Source organism: Sinohyriopsis cumingii, chromosome 2 (genome assembly GCF_028554795.1).
Source record: "Sinohyriopsis cumingii isolate HCF-2022 chromosome 2, ASM2855479v2, whole genome shotgun sequence".
In the NCBI taxonomy this organism is placed as follows: Eukaryota; Metazoa; Mollusca; class Bivalvia; order Unionida; family Unionidae; genus Sinohyriopsis; species Sinohyriopsis cumingii.
Window position 1 is genome coordinate 13,256,699 of NC_142962.1, and position 18,016 is coordinate 13,274,714.

The window sequence follows — 18,016 nt, forward strand, 5'->3', positions numbered from 1 at the left end:
TGAGTCGTTGCAACGCCATTGCAATGTCAATGCATGCTTATACTTCTTTCAGCTTGCATCTGCTTCATTTCATGTGCATCTTTTACTTATAATAACAATATTCAGACTGTAAAACGTACTTTTGTTGAACATACCTTACAAACTATTTTATGATCTTCATGATACTGTACTACTGGCAACAAAAAGGACAAGGCGACTAGACGTCTACAAAGACAAAAAAAAATTTAAAAAAATAGTTATGCACCAAACTTGAAATAAAATGTTCGTCATCAAAGGTTCTGTTTATGAACACGTTCTAAAAAGGTAACTAATTAAGTTTCAATTTTAAAAAATCAGCAGTATCAGTAAATCAACCTGATCTGTAATTTGCGGTAAAACCAGTTCTTGTCAGCTGAGGCTGTTTTAAACGTGGAAATAGGCAGTCGAATGTTGAAGTGTTAGTTTCTACATGACTGACAGACGCGTATATGTTTGTTTACTTTGTTACCGATCACAGATTTTGTATATGTTTACTGTCAGTAATTTAAACATTCATTTACAAGTGAAAGTTGCATCCTTTGTACGTAACTGGATGCAATCACATAATGTTACATTTATTACTTATGTTTACACTTATAAAAATAAAAAACGGCCAATGTTGCAAGGAAGCCGATACGGCCAGGTACGCTATAACCATCAATACATTTATTTCCCGCACAGGTGTGACGGAGCTTGGGGGATCGGTACCATACCGGTAAGAATCGAAATATGCTTGTACTACTGGCAATGACCTACGTTTCTTTCTAAACTGGTTATGCCAAGTTTTTAGATTTTGTGCTGAACAGACAAAGCAAGCGAAACATACCATTCGACATAGTCTTTTATCATTTAGTTCTAAACACAAATCTTCAAGTTTATGTCAAATTATAACCTAATCTCTCTCTCTCTCTCTCTCTCTCTCCAGACCCAACCGCTCCGGTGGCATAGTGGTTAGAGCGTCCGCCTCGGATGCGGGAGGTCGTGGGTTCGATCCCCGGCCGAGTCATACCAAAGACTTACAAAAATGGTACTAACAGCTGCTTCGCTTGGCGCTCAGCATTAAGAGGTTAGTGTTAGGACTGGTCGGCCCGGTGTCAGGATAATGTGACTGGGTGGGACATCATGCTGCATGTCTGCGGCATGATGCCCCAGTGCTAGACATCACTATAAACTGCCACATTGCAGACATCATAGCGATATGACTGAAAAATTGTTGTTCTTGTTGTTGTTGTGGGGTTTAACGCCATTTTTCAGCACACGATAGGCTATATATGGCGGCCAGTATTAATGGTGGAGGAAGAACCCGGGAAAACCCCAGAAAGAACCACCGACCCACGAGAAGCTACTGGCATGCTTTCTCACATACCTACATTGGCTGAATCTGAGACTCGAACCGGCGCAGACAGAGGTGAGATGGCAGTGATCCGTAACGGAGAACGCTTTAGACCACTCGGCCACTCGGGGCCCCGGAAAATTGTTAAAGCTACGTTAAAAAATCCAAATCACATCACTCTCTCCAGACCCGGCACTAGGGCATGGCGAACGAGGCAACCGCTTGGGCCCCGCGCTTTTAGGAAATCAACTCCGCAATGCATTTTTTTTTTGTTTGCTCGGGGCCCCGTTCGTCGCTTGCTTCCTTGTGGCCCCGCACATTCTAGGGCCACCCCCACCCCCACCTTACGTGCATTACGTGCGGCCTGTATCAACTTTTCCAATTTTCCGGAGAATATAGTTTGACAAATTCATAAGGACAACCTTAGGTCTGAAGCGCTGGGCCCCCTCAAGAGCGGGGCCTGGGGCGGTCGCCCCACCTGTCACCCCCAAAAGTCGTTTATGAACATCTAGGGAGGTCATCCTCTAGATAACGCCAACCAAATCCATTTAACCACCCCTCTTACTAAGAGGGCGACGTTACACACACACATACACACACACACACACACACTATATATATATATATATATATATATATATATATATATATATATATATATATATATATATATATATATATATGTATGTATGTATGTATGTATGTATGTATGTATGTAATAAAATAAACTAGAGACAAACAATCATACATATAATTATATTGTTATAAAGGATATACAATATATCAATGTAAATTATACAATTTTATATAGTGCATTAGCATTAAGTCCATTAGGATACAGAGTATCTAACTTGTGAATCCAATAAGTTTCTTTTATGAGTCTATTCATGTCACCATGCACAATATCTATTGGCATGAAAGAAAAATCAAGTAGAGAGTGATTATTGGTGTTAAATTGTGTTGAAACATTAAATATATATATATATATATATATATATATATATATATATATATATATATATATATATATATATATATATATATATATATATATATATTATCATTTAGTTCTAAACACTAAATAAGATTTGTGTTTAGAACTAAATGATAATATATATATATATATATATATATATATATATATATATATATATATATATATATATATATATATATATATATATAGTAAAAACTTATTCATGCAAACGTTTACTCGAGTCTCCCCTTTGCTATACAGCCTAACATCTTGAATGATATCTATTCTGTAGCTTAGTGCATTTTCACGTTAGCGTCTCGAAATGTGGCATCCATATATGACGTCATGTAATTTGTTAGATTCTTGATCCCTCCCCCCTCTACACATTTTGTTGCAAAAGCTCAGATCCTCTCATATATGACGTCTTACCCCCCCCCCCCCGGCCATAACAAATAAAAATTATAACATTGGTTTGAAATCATTTTGCATAAAAAAAACCACACAAGAATACATCACAGCCTTTTGAATCATATAATAATTTAAAAAACATATATTGAACATTCCGCGTTTGATCCTCTGGAAACCTACCGAGAACAATTATGGATAGGAAAAAGATTTCAAATCCAAAGAGTGATGTCGTAGACATCTCATCTTATGAATTTACTTCTCAGTGTTATCTTCCTCCTATGATGATACTGTGATGCTGCTTAGTTTACAGTTTCTCTAACAGATGGCGCTGGTATTTTTGTGACGTCACATTTTCAGCACTCCCTCACTTACCTTCACACAAGTCTTACACCAACCCAGAGGCGTAGCTGGGGGGTGGGGTGGGGCAGGGGGGTACGTATGTCCCCGGGCGCCAAGGTACAGGGGCGCCAAAATGAGGCTTACAACGTTACATTATAATAAGTAAACAAGGGTAATATTCAAAAATGTGATTAAACGGGGAGGGGGCTGGGGCGCCAATTTTATAGTTCGTCCCCGGGCGCAAAATATCATAGCTACGCCTCTATACCAACCCGTGAGTTACGTCATATAAGGACAGCCCAATGCCAGTGCTCAAACAGAGAACATAGTAACGGTTTGGTCAGATATCATGGTTTTGTATTTTGTAGCATTTAACACCATTTTTTTAAGTACTTGATAGCTGTACATGCCTGGCAGTATATCTGGCGGAGGAAATCTCAGAAAGAACCACCGTCTACATTAAGCTACTGTCAGTTTTTCTGACATACCCACATTTGGAGGAACAAATACGAATCATATACCACTTGCATCTCAATGAAGCGTATAAAAATGATTTAAGGTTGTAGATGTCCAAGTCTGACATTTAAATGACAGTGTAGGACACACACTCACACACTTTATTTTCTGGTTAGAAATGTTCACGACAACAACCTAAACCACTTTTAAATGCAGAAGCATTTCATTTATACAGTGTATCTAGCTCCTTTCCAATGCTTTGAGAAGGGTTACCACTGCTAGTAATGTACAAACACTAGGCCTAAAGCCTTGTATGTGTATGTAAATAAAGTCGACTTGGCCAGTGAGCGTGTGAGCGAACCAGTTAGGAATACATGTTATTATTGTCCACTCGGTAGATATAAACATCTTTTACCAGCCAAATCAACAAAATTCAGCCCATCTGAAAACAATGTTGTGGAATGTCGTAATGCTCATAATTAAATAACCAAGGAAAGAAAATTTTATAAATTATAGGAGGCACGCTTAAGAAACGGAAAAAAGTCGTAGAAGAAAGGAAAAAGAAACTATATGTTGAACTGTAATATTTGTACACAGGAGTCTGATAATTTATCAATAAAGTACGACAAAAATCTCTGACAACATGAAATCACCTTATCGGTACTATAAATGTGTTCATTTACAGTACTGATAAGGTGATTTCATGTTGTCAGAGATTTCGATTGATAAAACTCTTGTTTTTGTATATGTTGATGATTATAATAATGAAACACATGCTTGCTCATTGGTGAATGTTGTTTCTCTGTAAGTTGTTTATATACTCTGGAAACCAAGACAAACAAGTCGCCTCTGACACAGCACATACATGTATATATGCTATAGCACGTAAACAGTAAGTGTTGCTTTCCGAGCTAACCAATTTAGGGCAAGGTCGCATTGTGTTTGGTCCGGATGCCGTGGAGATGTGGAGCCTCGTTTTGGAATCAACAATTTCTTTGTATTCATTGGCTAAAAATCACTTACATGATATAAACTATGTTCGTCAATTTTTTGTTAATTTATTTTTATAATTAATATTTATGTAAGAGAAGTATATTTCCATTAATGTGAAATCAAATGACTTTCATTTCAGTTCAATTACGTACATTTTATTCCTCAATCAACCAATCAGATTCGGTTGATTTTATAACTTCGTCGGATAAGGCGGAGCTAACATCAAGCGCCGCCAAGATGTAGGTGAGGAAAGTTCGAGTGAGCAAGTACTCGTTTAGAAAATCAAAAATTAAGAGGATTTTCATGAGGAATCAAATCCTATGTTTACGTTTTAGATGTAGAAAGTGCGAGGAGGGATAGAACCTGTATGAGGGAGACTGTAAACGCACCGACTTTTACTTAGATCTGTGGTGGTAAGTTGAAAGTTTGTCTATGTCCATTTCGGTTGTGTGCGCACTCGGCCTGACTGACTCATCACTTTGAGTTTATTTTCCGTTGTACTATACAGTTTGGATTTAGACAAGATTGCTGTGCTGCTAATTTCTTAGATTCTATTTCACATCTCTTGTTTTTCGACATACAGTATACTTGTGGGTTTGAAAGTTTGTTTTACTTGGGGTAACCGTTTGATTTTGTCAAAACGAGGCTAATGTTTCTTGGAGCCCGAAAGCCTTAGGTCACTGACCTGATTTTGCAGCCTTCTTGTCTTCGCTTATTTTTAAAAGTTTAAATCACTTTATATATAAATTGAACCCTGCAAACAAAGATAAATGTATTCATTTCATACAGAGACTTTGTAAGCAAGGGTTTTAGATCACATATCGCAGAACTTCCTGCTTGATTATCCAGAAAGCCCCGTCGCCAAGCGGCCAGAACTGTGATTGGTTCTTGTTTCAAGAAATTGCACTATGTACCCGGTATTGCATATGACAGGGAAATACTCGTGTTTATTTATAGCACTTTTTGATGAGACGGGTATTTCCAGTTAACAGAAATGAAACAAGATTTGGCTCTAGCAGTGGTGTCAGTTTTGTTGTATTGGGCGATGAGTAAGAAATTAAAAATATAGACTTTATTAAGAAAGTAGGTTGGTGAGTCAGTGAAAACTCCAAAACCCAGAATTAATATTGGTTGACTAGTTGGTTAACTGTTGAAAATGAACTTGAAGAGAAAAATGTATTCATCTAATTAGTAGACAGCATTGAAGATTGTTCACCAAATTAGTTAAAGTAGGCCAGTAAGTCAGCATGTAAGGCAGTTTTCAACAGCAATTTCTTTGCAAGAGAAAATCAAATACATCTGGCTGGTTAACTAATCTTTTGGCAGAATATTTTTAAAAAGTTGGACCAAATGCCACCTGCTATAGTATATAAGCAGAAAAATGGGTCTGTAACTCTAATGTGTGATTTGTTTAATTTGTTGACATGGTTTTTAACAATTAGAAATTTACATCAAGCTAGTGTTCCACAATGTATGGCCTGTAACAAATGAGGCCTTGTCTTTACCTCTGGTGGATATCAGTGTCTTGGTAAACTTTTCATAATAGTTTTTGAAGTTACAAGAATTCTCATGTATTTCTTTCCCTTTACAGAGATAATGCTCCAGAACCTAAACATGGGTGTAAAAAGAAAACTGGATGACATTGAGCCAATACCAGAGTCTATGACTCTTGGATATCAGCGCCAGTCCATTTTGAATATCTCCATGTGCAAATTACGGAAGTCTCCAACAAGGCGTGTAGAACCTCCACTTCTTCGATCAGTTCTCATTCTGAATACTCTGAAATACATCGAAAATGAATTGAAAAAGGAAGGTGTACAGTCTCCATCATCGGAATCAGCATTCACAATACCAGATGCAGATCCTCAGTCTGTTGCTATGGATGTCTTGCCAAACCAAGATATCAGCTTATTGGACAGTCACAAAATGGACACAGAGGTTTCTCCATGTCCCACTCAGTTTCAACACATTGGTCCATTGCCTTCCATTGACACTTTTGTAGGAAGTAGGACAGTAAGTGCTGACAGTAAAGTCCAACTAGATAGTCCAGTTCCTACAGTAGATATATGCAAATCTTCAAATTTTGATTTTATTGACAGCGGTCAGTCAACTTATTTATCTTCATTCAGAGTTGAGGAAATGCTCAGTGACATAGATTTCACATTCAGTGACTTTGACGTTTATTCATCAATCGCAACAGGTATGAAACTTACACCACTCAGTGCTGAAGATGTTGTGCATTCCTTTCCTCACCAAAATGGATCTCCCAACGAAAACTACGCAAATATATTAAGCTCAGGGGTGAGCCCATTCTGTAAAGGTGAGGCTGCCTTTGATGACTTAGAAAATATCATGCAAATTCTTGTAGGATCTTGAGACTTTAAAAATGTGATTTCATTACAAAAGAATGTATTTATTTATTTATTTATTATTTATTTATATACTGAACTTATTAAAAATGTAAAGGTGCACAGTGCCTTTGTTACCACCTTCACAATAAGGTGCCTAGTCTGTAAATGTGCAATTGTCCTGGATTTTACCAGTGAATTCACCGTGTTGCCATATTTACATTGAGAATGTGATGGATGATGTCATTACTCCACGATCTGCACTCAACCATCAAATCACAGTTGTTATTTCAGACCATTTTAACATAAATTATAAATATTTAGAACTATGTAGTATGTGCTTTTTGATCTCCAGAAGAATTATGTGGATGGAGTCAATTTGCAACAAACTCGGTGAACTATAAAATCTCAGGTGCACTGTACCCCCTCAGCTGCTTTGGGGGTTTGCCATTTTTGTTTGGTTGGCCAAGTTTTCATTTGTTGCCTGTAGACTAGGGATCTGAGACCTGACAAAACAGGACACATTTTCTAAAATGTGTTATCATATGATGTGAATTTAATATACTGACATGGGGAAATTAAATATTTGGTTCTACCATTTTATTGCAAGTACTGTAATAGGAGGGAAATTTCACTCACATCCATGGCCTTTATATTAATTATCAGAGTGTATTGAGTTGTGAATTTCTGGAGTCTTATGCAGAGAACTGTTTTCATCCTCAGAAGCAGGAAATCAGTATCCAATGAGTTTGAACCTGAGGAGTTTATTCATCGGAACGTATTCTTGAAGCCCTTATTTTGGCCTTCGGACTTTGATCAGTAAGTAGAAAGAAACTAAAGGCCAATGTTTTGTGAGCTTGGGGAGAGCCACAGAAAGGAAACTTGATTACAGTTTTTTTGTGTATCTTTATGGGCTTCTTCTGTAAATGCCTTAAATTTGTTGATGGACATCTTTGCTTTTCAAGTTTTCGTTATGATAACCCTATCTACACCTTGGCAGATCAAGCAGATATTTTAGTGCTTTGGCCTAGCGACATCTATTTGATTTCATTAGTTGTCTCCCTTAGTATGTAATGCCAGCTAACCAATAGTGTTCAACAGCGGTGCATTGTACATTGGCTGAAAATGGTTGAGGCAATTGATTTCAAAAGGATACTTTGTAAGATAAACATTGAAAGTATGACTATGACTACATATCAGAGAGAAGCCATTACTGTTGTATTTGAGTAAAAGGTATTTGTACAGATATGAGACAGCAGTGGAAAATTGCTTATTTATGAGTCCATTCAAGTTGTGAGCATTGTTTTGATCATGTAAAAAAAGTGTTCAAATTTGAACACCTTAAATTTGGTTCAGTGGCTTGCTGCTGCATCCAATGAAATTCACAGACCATAAGCAAGGTGTAGATAGGGTTACAAGTCGGAACCTTCTCTAGCAAAAATGGTTGGTGCGTTGAAGTCTAAAAGCATGAAATCTATTCAGAAATGTTGATATTTTTAGCAACCATGGCATTTTTAAATGAAGTAGAACTGTAGTCAATGTGGGACATCGCTTATAAAACCTTTAGAGTGTTAATTTTATGAGTGAAGAACGACATTTGAGTCTGCTAGCATTCTGTCATTAAAATATATTCTATATCCTTCTCAGTGCATCTTGGAAATAGATATTTTTGGTTGTGTTGATCATTTTTTGGGTGTATATTAATTTGTTGATGTGATTAATGAGTTTATAAATCAAAACATGCAAGGTATTCTGTATCTCAGTATTGAAATGCATACATTTTTTGTGTCCTCATAAGGTCCTGTAAAAAATCATGCTGAAATATTTGTATTTATGGAGCATTACTATTATCCCGATATAGTATTTTTACATGTTATTTTTATAGTCCATCATATTCACACCAAAATCACATTGTTTTCATGGCATGATCATGATTTAATACATAATTTCACATGTTTTTTTCCTATTCATTATTTTGGTAGAGTATGTATTTTAAAAAAATCATATAAATGTAATTCCAATGTCATTAAGATCATCTAAGAATCATTTGATTTGTTGTGGAGACTAACAGACTGGTGAAAATTCTAGACTGCATTACAGATATGAGCTGAAGCTATCCCTGTTTGCTTTTTTCATTGTGCTGCATTGAAATGAAAATCAATTCCAAGCTTCACTATTAAGCCCAACCCTGATAAAAAGAAATATTAAGTGTTCACATTGGAAAAACTGTTTAAAATCTCCACAACGTTTAGTAAGTTGAGCTCAACCTAATGTAATTTGTACCAGTTTTCTGCACATGGTTTACAACGAAAACTTTGCTGTGTAATTGAAAGATTTAGAAACTCGACTGTTACCCACATTTACCCATTAGGATTACGGAACAGCTATTTGAGTGTGCATGCTGTACCTTGCTAACAGCTGTTTGAGTGTGCATGCTGTACCTTGCTAACAGCTATTTGAGTGTGCATGCTGTACCTTGGTAACATCTATTTGAGTGCATGCTGTACCCTGCTCAGATTGTGATTGTTTAATTTTGTTAGACGTGGACTCCCTGAAAGTTTCAGTAAAAATATCCATATGGTCATCATGATATTGGAAAATAACAGTAATACAACAAAATGGTACTGCATGGGTGTTTGTGTAGAATATACAATGACTAAGAAACTATGTACTGGCTTACAAAACCTGAAGCATGTTTGTTTATCATATATACTTGCAAATAAGTTGAGTCCAAGCACAAATTGCACATACCCAGATTGGCCATCACATAATGCACCATCAGTTCTGGGTCGGTGCACTTTAATTCATTGTGGGTTTTACTGATAAAATTTGCATCTGAATCAGAAAAGGACACTGTCTGTATTAATGTCCTGACAAGCGGTGTAACATGTTTTTAAGATTTGAGATTAACTCTCTCAACATCAAAGCCTGTAAGACGCCAGCTTATTCTATTCCTACATTTGTAGTCCTATATCTCTGTCGACTTGAATCAGTGATTGTTGGGGACAACACAACACCAGGAGTTCAGCTTATCTCTTTACAAGGACTTGATATTTGATTCAAGATGAAACAATACAAATTAAAGCACTCCTTTTTCTGTTTCAGACATTCATCCAAGCAGTCACTTTCTGTTTCATTCCATTTGCATTGAAGAATCTGTAATCACAGCATATTAATCAATCTTTTTTTTTTTCATCATCAAAAAGTACTGGGTGTTAGGTTAATTTTTTTGTATACCATTGGTTCTTTCATTTACTCTTGTTAAGAACAAATAAATATTTAAAATAACCATGTGTGTTTGTTGGAGGACACTTGGTTTGGATTTTGCCAGTTTGTACTTCACTGTAAGTATCTAGCCATGCAGAAATTGAAGGCTTTCACACACATGAAGCCACTAAAACTAAGCATTTTATGCAGTGCATGGAAGCACTTTATTTATTTTATGAACCAAAGTTGTTAATTATATGTGGATTAAGTTGGTGACTGGCATGACACTATAGGAATGAGGTTACACTATAGATCGTTCTACATACCATTGCATTATTTATCCTATCTGTAACTCTTTAAATTTTCATGTCAGCATCATTAGAAAAGTACATACTTTGTTTTAAAAATTTTGTGTGAAACAAATTAGGTACTGTTAGCTACATTTATTGATGTTGACCTGATAATTAGGAGAGAATTCGCGATGCTGTTTGGAACGAACTGTTGTGATGTGGTGTTGAAGTGTAATGCTGTCAATATTGAATGCAGCTCCTGTAAAGGTCAGAAATGCATTAATTTCATTTTCTTACTCGTTAGTATTGTTTACTATATACTTACCTCCGGTCAGTCCAAGTAATAAGCCATACATCGATGAGATTTATTGATTAGCATTTGTTGTGGTAAAATTTGGCTTTGTACAGACTTTTTCTGTCCTTGCTGATAGGAAGTATCTCTTGTAGTGCAACCCCGGTAATCAATAGAATAAACAACCTAGACCTGATCAGCAGGCACATTATGCTAATGTAGATCAGGATCTGTTGTTTGCAGTTTGACTCAACATATAAGCAAGTATGTATGGTATTTTAAAATATAACTGATTAAAAGTTCTGTTAAGAAACGTATTTAAGTAATCAAAGGTACTTTAAAGAACTTTTCGTTAGCATTAGAAAAATCTATTCTCAGCAGTACTGTTACCTTGAGATGGAAATAGATAATTGAATTACAACAGATATTTTATTTATCACTGAAAGGTATGTGCATGTTTGTTAACAAATTTATCAACATTTATAATGACACCACCTTATTAAGTTACTTATTGGGTGATTTTCAGCCTCTCTGTAAAGGGTACCTGTCTTCAAAGAATAATATCATGGTTGCTTGTGTCTTTTGTACACTGCGTTCACTGTCTATTTTTTAATTTAATTGTTGGGTACACTTGCTCATAACTGATTAATGCCCTATCCAAAGTGGACTCAGTTAACTTTTTGTTTGATCACATGCCGTATTAGGGTGCGGATATGTTTAGTTTGAAATAATCAGAAAAAAACAATTCTCTGATGACAAATCATATTAGTAATTAATTAAATATGATGTGCATTTACATACAGATGGTTGATTCAGGTGATTTAAATGTTTGAATCACACAATCATGTGCTCCATGTACTTTTTGTTCATTCCTACAAACCTTATTAATCTCAGAAATGAGGGAAATCGATTTTTCTAATATACAGGTGACGCTCAATTTATGTCAACTAGATGTACATGCTTTCATTTCAGTGACATTAATAATGAAGAAATAACATTACATTTGCGCTGTTTTTTATGTCATCGCTGGCACCATGTACTGTGACTTGCACGCAGCTCAGGTGTGTGTGTGTGCATTTAAATCACTTGCAGTGTATACCAATTTTGAATTACGCCATAAGCTTAAGAAAGCATCTATGATGCTGTGAACTGAGCATCACCAGTACAAGATTTACAAGTTTATACTCTTGTCATGGGCAAAAAAAAGGGGGAAAATACTTAAGTACATTTTTGGAGTTCTATTATTTTTTTTTTATTGTGAAAATTAACATTTGCATTGGCATGTGTAAAAGCATTTCTAGGAGAGACAGTGTTAAATGTGGTGCTAATGAAGCTGTGAAAATTATATCTTCAGTATGCAAACTCTTGTACCGTTTAATATTTAATGTTAATTTGTTTGACCCAAGTATATTTAAAACTTAAGTATGTGAAAAAGTTTTCATCTTAACAAGTAAACATGGTAAAAATATTTGAATATATGAACTTTGCTCTTTCTCTCCATATATCTCAATCTCTCTCTTATTTTAAAATGTATTCTATCATTACAATTCGAAAATGTGATGAATATTCATATGTAAATAGTGATATGCATGATAATTCTTTTGTTGTGTCCCGTGCTTAACTGTACATCGTTGTAATTGTTGATATTTAACTTGCACATCGTAAATCAATTTTGTATACATAAAACATGCGAATTATGATTTTCTGTACATAGCCACATATCTTTAAGTTATTGCAATGTATTTACAAGTAAATCAGTTATGAAATCAATATGCATGATGATTAATCATGAATATCCTATTTCAATCTGACTTGGAAATTACAAATTGAAACATGCGAGGAAATGGGTGGAGTTGCTGATTTTAAGGAGTTATGAGCGGAGAATAATATTCAGCAATACTCATTTTTAACCCATGCTTGCCTGTGATGATTTCCAAATTACTGCTGAATGTTTATAAACCTACAAACCAAACATGACTTTTCCTGCTGTTTTAATGAGATAGTCAAAGTTTCTCTCCCAAACACAGTCATGTATCAGTTGATGAAAAGGGCACCTACGTTGATGTGCTTATTTCATTGCACTGTCGCATATTTTTGATTATGCATTTTCATGCAGAGCATGGAAATCTTGTTGGCTGCAGGCATGGGTGATAAAAGGAGCACAGAACAGAATTTTTCCCTTGGTTTGCAACCATGGGCTTTTAAGCGTGATAATGAAAAAGGAGAGGGAGTATGAAAGGAACATTGCATATTTTCTTAATGCTTCTGTATTGCAAATCTAGACCTAATTTTTATATTTTCTGTGTTCACAAAACATCATTTGATTATTTTTATACTGATTTGTCATATAGGAGTTACTTTGTGAAGAGAAAAACATCGATACATATTAAGGCCATGGATAGATCAACTCATACCATGCATTCCATATGGCTTAAATTATCAATGATGGCAGGTAAAATGAATGCCAAAGCAAACCAGCAGAATCATCTAGTGTAAAGATGTCTTTTATGGAGGATACAAAAAACTACAGTGTATGCTGGATGTTAAATTCTCCAGCAGAAGCTGTATTCTGTACATTTGGTTTTTTTTTTTCTTTTCACTGCAACGATGGTTCTCAAACTTTCTGCACCTGCTACCTGCCTATGGGTATTTATGTCTGGATGTTATATCACATGCAGCATGCCTGTCGCCCACGAGTCGGTTGCAACCCATAGTTTGAGAACTTGTGAATACACGATGCTGCAGGCTCCCTTTGGCATTGGTTTAGTCCTCAGCATTGACTTTTAGTGATTTAGCATGCAAATTGTCAAACTGTGGTCTTCAGAATATTTTAATAAGGTGCTGTATTTTGTATAAAATCTTTGCTAGCCAAGGATCCGATATGGTAACCCTATCTATACCTTGGCGTATATTTTAGTGCTTTGTCCTAGCGACATCTATTGGACTTCATGACTTGCATCCCTTAGTATGTAATGCCAACTAATCAATAGTGTGTTCCAGCACATCTGATGCAGGGGTCGTATGTTCAACCCCTGGCCGAGTCATACCAAAGACTTAGAAAAATGGTACTAACAGCTGCCTCGCTTGGCGCTCAGCATTAAGAGGTTAGTGTTAGGACTGGTCGGTCTGGTGTCGGTATAATGTGACTGGGTGGGACATCATGCTACATGTCTGCGGCATGATGCCTCAGTGCTAGACATCACTTTAAACTTCCACTCTGCAGACATCATAGCGATATGCCTGAAAAATTATTAAAGCTACATTAAAAATCCAAATCACCCACCAGCAGTTCATTGTACATCAGCCAAAATTTGTGGAGGCAATTGACTTAAAAAGGATATGTTGTAAGTTCAACCTCAAAAATATGACTATGTACCAGAGGTGTATTGCAGTGAAAGGTATTTGTACAAAAACAGACCAGCAGTGGAAAATTGCTTATTTATCAGTTCATTCAAGATGTGTGCTCTCAATCATGCAGGAACAGTGTTCAAATTTGAACAACTTAATTTTGTTTGAATGTGGTGGCTTGCTGTCACAGTCGTTGAAATTCAATTCACAAACCTGAAGCACAGAAATATCATTTTGATATGCCAAGTTGTTGATAGGGTTATCATACTGGAACTTGGCTAGTGAAGACAGTATAGCATGTCAAGGTCAGTTATAATGTCTGCTTTAGAAGTGTAACAGCATTCACATTTATGTGCAATGAAAACTGCAGCTCAGTCTGTTAATTTCTTGGTAGTAAACCAGCATATTAATGCAGTCACAGATATTTATCATTTCTGGTCTTTTAAAACACTTGAAACTATTTTTGCTGTTTGATAAACTAGCAGCTTTTTTGAGGTGTTCTTAATTTATTAAAATGATTCCAGGTTTTATTATCATCAGTTGCAAGTATTTTTGTACTATGTAAACTTAACAAAATTAAATAAAGAACAATTCCAAGAGTGTTATAGAAAAGTTACTTATTATGAATTGTTATGAGATTTGCTAACTTTAAAATTTTATTACTATTTAGTATGTCTGCCAAAAGTAATTCACTTTGCTGATGTTGTTTTTTTTAATGGACCAAAGTCTATATTAGTTTTTCTCGTATCTCTTTTGGTATAAAAGAAATAGTTTAAATTCATGTTTATAATGCAATGCTCATGTTATTCAAGTATTTTCTTTAAACTATGTAGATTCTGTACCTTTGGAAATTGTCTTTACAAAATATAATGTGAATCACATTTAACTTGCTCTTGGTCTATGCAGGTTCATAAATTCTTTATATAATTTGTTGCAGTACTCATCATTTCCTTGTTTTGGAAACTATTTAACAAACAACTTAAAAAAGATCCCAGTTTATTGCATCATTATTTTGTATTTTATGAAATGTTTTGGGTTAGACATTATAGATAAATTGGTCTATTTGGTACTTGAAGTTATTATGGGCAGTACTTGTATGGACTGTTTGCTTCTCTGCATGGGAATTTGATATATGTGTTATTTGAACAATATATGAAATCTTTCTGCTTGATTTGGTACTTCTTTACCAAAGGTACAGTATTGGTATCTTGTATCCACCAGATGGTCTCACACCTTTTAAAAAAAAATTTGGGCACGCAAAACATTTGTTAAATTTCTTTTTACAGAATGGTTATCAGCTGAATAAACATTACAAAAATGGTGAATCTTCTTTAAGAAAACTTTTTGTGATGGGCTATATACATTATCTGTTACTGCAGATCCTTTTCAGCTTTTTTCCCATTTACTGTTATAGGAAATGTATTGTAAAGTTACCTTTGTACAAAAAAAAAACATACAAAAGTGAATAATTTGGTCTGCAACTGAAATTGTCAGGTTATGTGTTGTCCAAAGGAAACTGTCTTAAAAAGCTGTAATAAGATGCAAGTGTCTTGTTTTGTTATCGCAATATTCACCAGGGCTGTGATTCTTTATAATGTAAGTGTTGTATGGCTGGCAGGGAAGACTTTGAGTTGTGTATATACTTCATTTTATGACAGGATGGGCTGCTTATGCGGTATTGGGATTTTCAGATTTATGTTAAGTTCATCATTTTGGTATTTGAGAAAAGAATTTTACAATCTGCTAGTTTTTTGTATATCTGCTCAATGGGGGTGGGGATGTAGTTGCTACTTGCAGATTTTTTTATCTTTATTCTCAAGCCTATAAATTATCATTTGCATGCACACAAATTATGTGATGCCAGATTTGTGTAAAGATGATTCCTGTCCTAAAATAAAGTGTGTATGGTATTTTAGCAATAAATTGATAACATGTACATAAAAGATGTCTTGGATATCCATTTTTAACAATACAGTTATTAATAATATAGAACTACTTTTGTTACTGAACTGTAAATAATTTGTCAAAATATTTAATTTAATGATCAAAAATTGTTCGACAGTTAAATGTCTGAAAACTGTCTCCAGATTTTTATGCAATGTTAAGTTGTCCACCATTCAAGCATTGATAAGAAATCAGTCATATGTAATAAGTTTGTGTCAACCCAAAACTTGCGGAGATTGTTATTAGTATTAAATTTCATTGTAGTTGCTTTATTGTAACTTAAGATGTGAAGAATCTTCTACATTTTATTTACATATGCATGTACCAAAGATTCATTATGATGGGTGTAGAATTTTGTTTTCATAAAGTAATAAATTCCCTTACAATGAGTTAAGATACTAATAAATATTTAATTCATTAGTAAAGGAGACATTTTCGCTAGTCTTAACACTCTCCATCCATCATAGTGATCATAAGCAATATGATGCAGGTATATTAACACATAAGATGTGCATAGACGTTTACCTGTACAAATAAAGCATTTTCATTCTATTGGATATGATTTTTACCCCCTTCAAAGTTTTGGGTTGAGTGGACTTTTTATTGGTACTTTTATAGATTTTGCACTTAGTCACATAGCTAGTCCAGTCCGAACACCTCATGGTATTTCTGCCAAAATCCACCTTGGAAATACTTCGGTGGAGTCATACAGGGTAAAAAGAGTGAATTTGACCGAAGATGGCATAGACCTCATCATAAAGCATTGTTTAAAGAATGGTCTTTAAAAAAAAGAAAGTTAGGAAGGTTAGACCAAGAATGAATTATCATAATTGATAAGTTGTCATAATGAATTCTGATGTTGTGTGAAGTACACACAAAACTATCTTGTAAACAATGTAGTGGCAGATAAATAGTATTTCTAAGGTGACTTTTGTTGGCTGAAAAACCTGAGCATGATTCGATTGAGAAGTAGTATTAAAATTTGGTCTGGGGTAGATAATAGAACATATGTTGCTCCAAATGTTCATATCATGTTCTTACATTCATATTATTTATTAAATATCATACTTTATTTTTAAACCAGAGTTTTGTCTTTTCTTTTTCTTTTTATGCAGCATATTTAGTGAGGTCTGTCTGCGACGTTTTGCTTTTGACTTGGGAATATTGAAAAAAGAGGCAAATCTTCGCATCAGAAGTCATTACAAAGTCAAGAGTATTCATTGTTGTAGGACATTGCATTAGAAATGCGAGGTAGTAGATTATTCTGTCAGGTTTTTTTTATGTTGTTGTGGGCTTAATGCCATTTTGCTAGTGTATATGGTGGTGGAAGAACCACTATCCCATAGGAAGCTACCGGCAAGCTTTCTCACATACCCACATTGACCTAGCCAAGACTTGCAGCCAATGGGATATAGGTGAGTAGTCAGTGGTCTGTAAAAGCGAGCGCCTTAGAACACTAAGCCACTCTGGGCCAGATATTTTATGTCCCATGCATGCGCACATACATACATGCTGAAAAATGGTGTTAAACCCTACTACAACAACATACATACATACATACATACATACATACATACATACATACATACATACATACATACATATGCATACATACATATATACGTACATAAAATGGATGTTTACTCGGATCCTTGAGTTACAAATCAAGTAGCGAGTACTTGATAAACATATTTTGCAAACAAAGCTTTGTTATGTGATTATGACACTGGTCTTCATATGTAAGAAAAGATTTTGAAAAAATAAGTTCTAACAACTGCCGTTGCAAATGCATCCTCTTTTTAGTGGATATATGCAATCCATCCCACACCTGGATAGCGAATCAAAGTCTATCACATATATAGTTCATATTCCCTCTATGGCTACATACATACACTTGTCAGAAATATTTGCAAATGTCATTGTTCTTGAAATGTGTGTACCTTTATTCCATTCCAGCGACCAAACTGAATGGCAAAGGAGCCAGTCATGAAACGCTCTCATAGATGATCACCATAAGGGATATATATATATATATATATATATATATATATATATATATATATA

The 18,016-nt window shown here is 35.1% G+C and overlaps 1 protein-coding gene across 1 annotated transcript; it reads left to right on the plus strand.

The window, feature by feature from the left end:
* The first annotated feature begins 4,750 nt into the window (after positions 1–4,750).
* Positions 4,751–17,032, plus strand: LOC149804352 (cell division cycle-associated protein 4-like). Its single transcript, XM_089939313.1, has 2 exons — positions 4,751–4,936; positions 6,115–17,032. The coding sequence occupies exon 2, from the start codon at positions 6,120–6,122 to the stop codon at positions 6,897–6,899; it is 780 nt and encodes a 259-aa protein (XP_089795439.1). The 5' UTR covers positions 4,751–4,936; positions 6,115–6,119; the 3' UTR covers positions 6,900–17,032.
* The last annotated feature ends 984 nt before the right edge of the window (positions 17,033–18,016 follow it).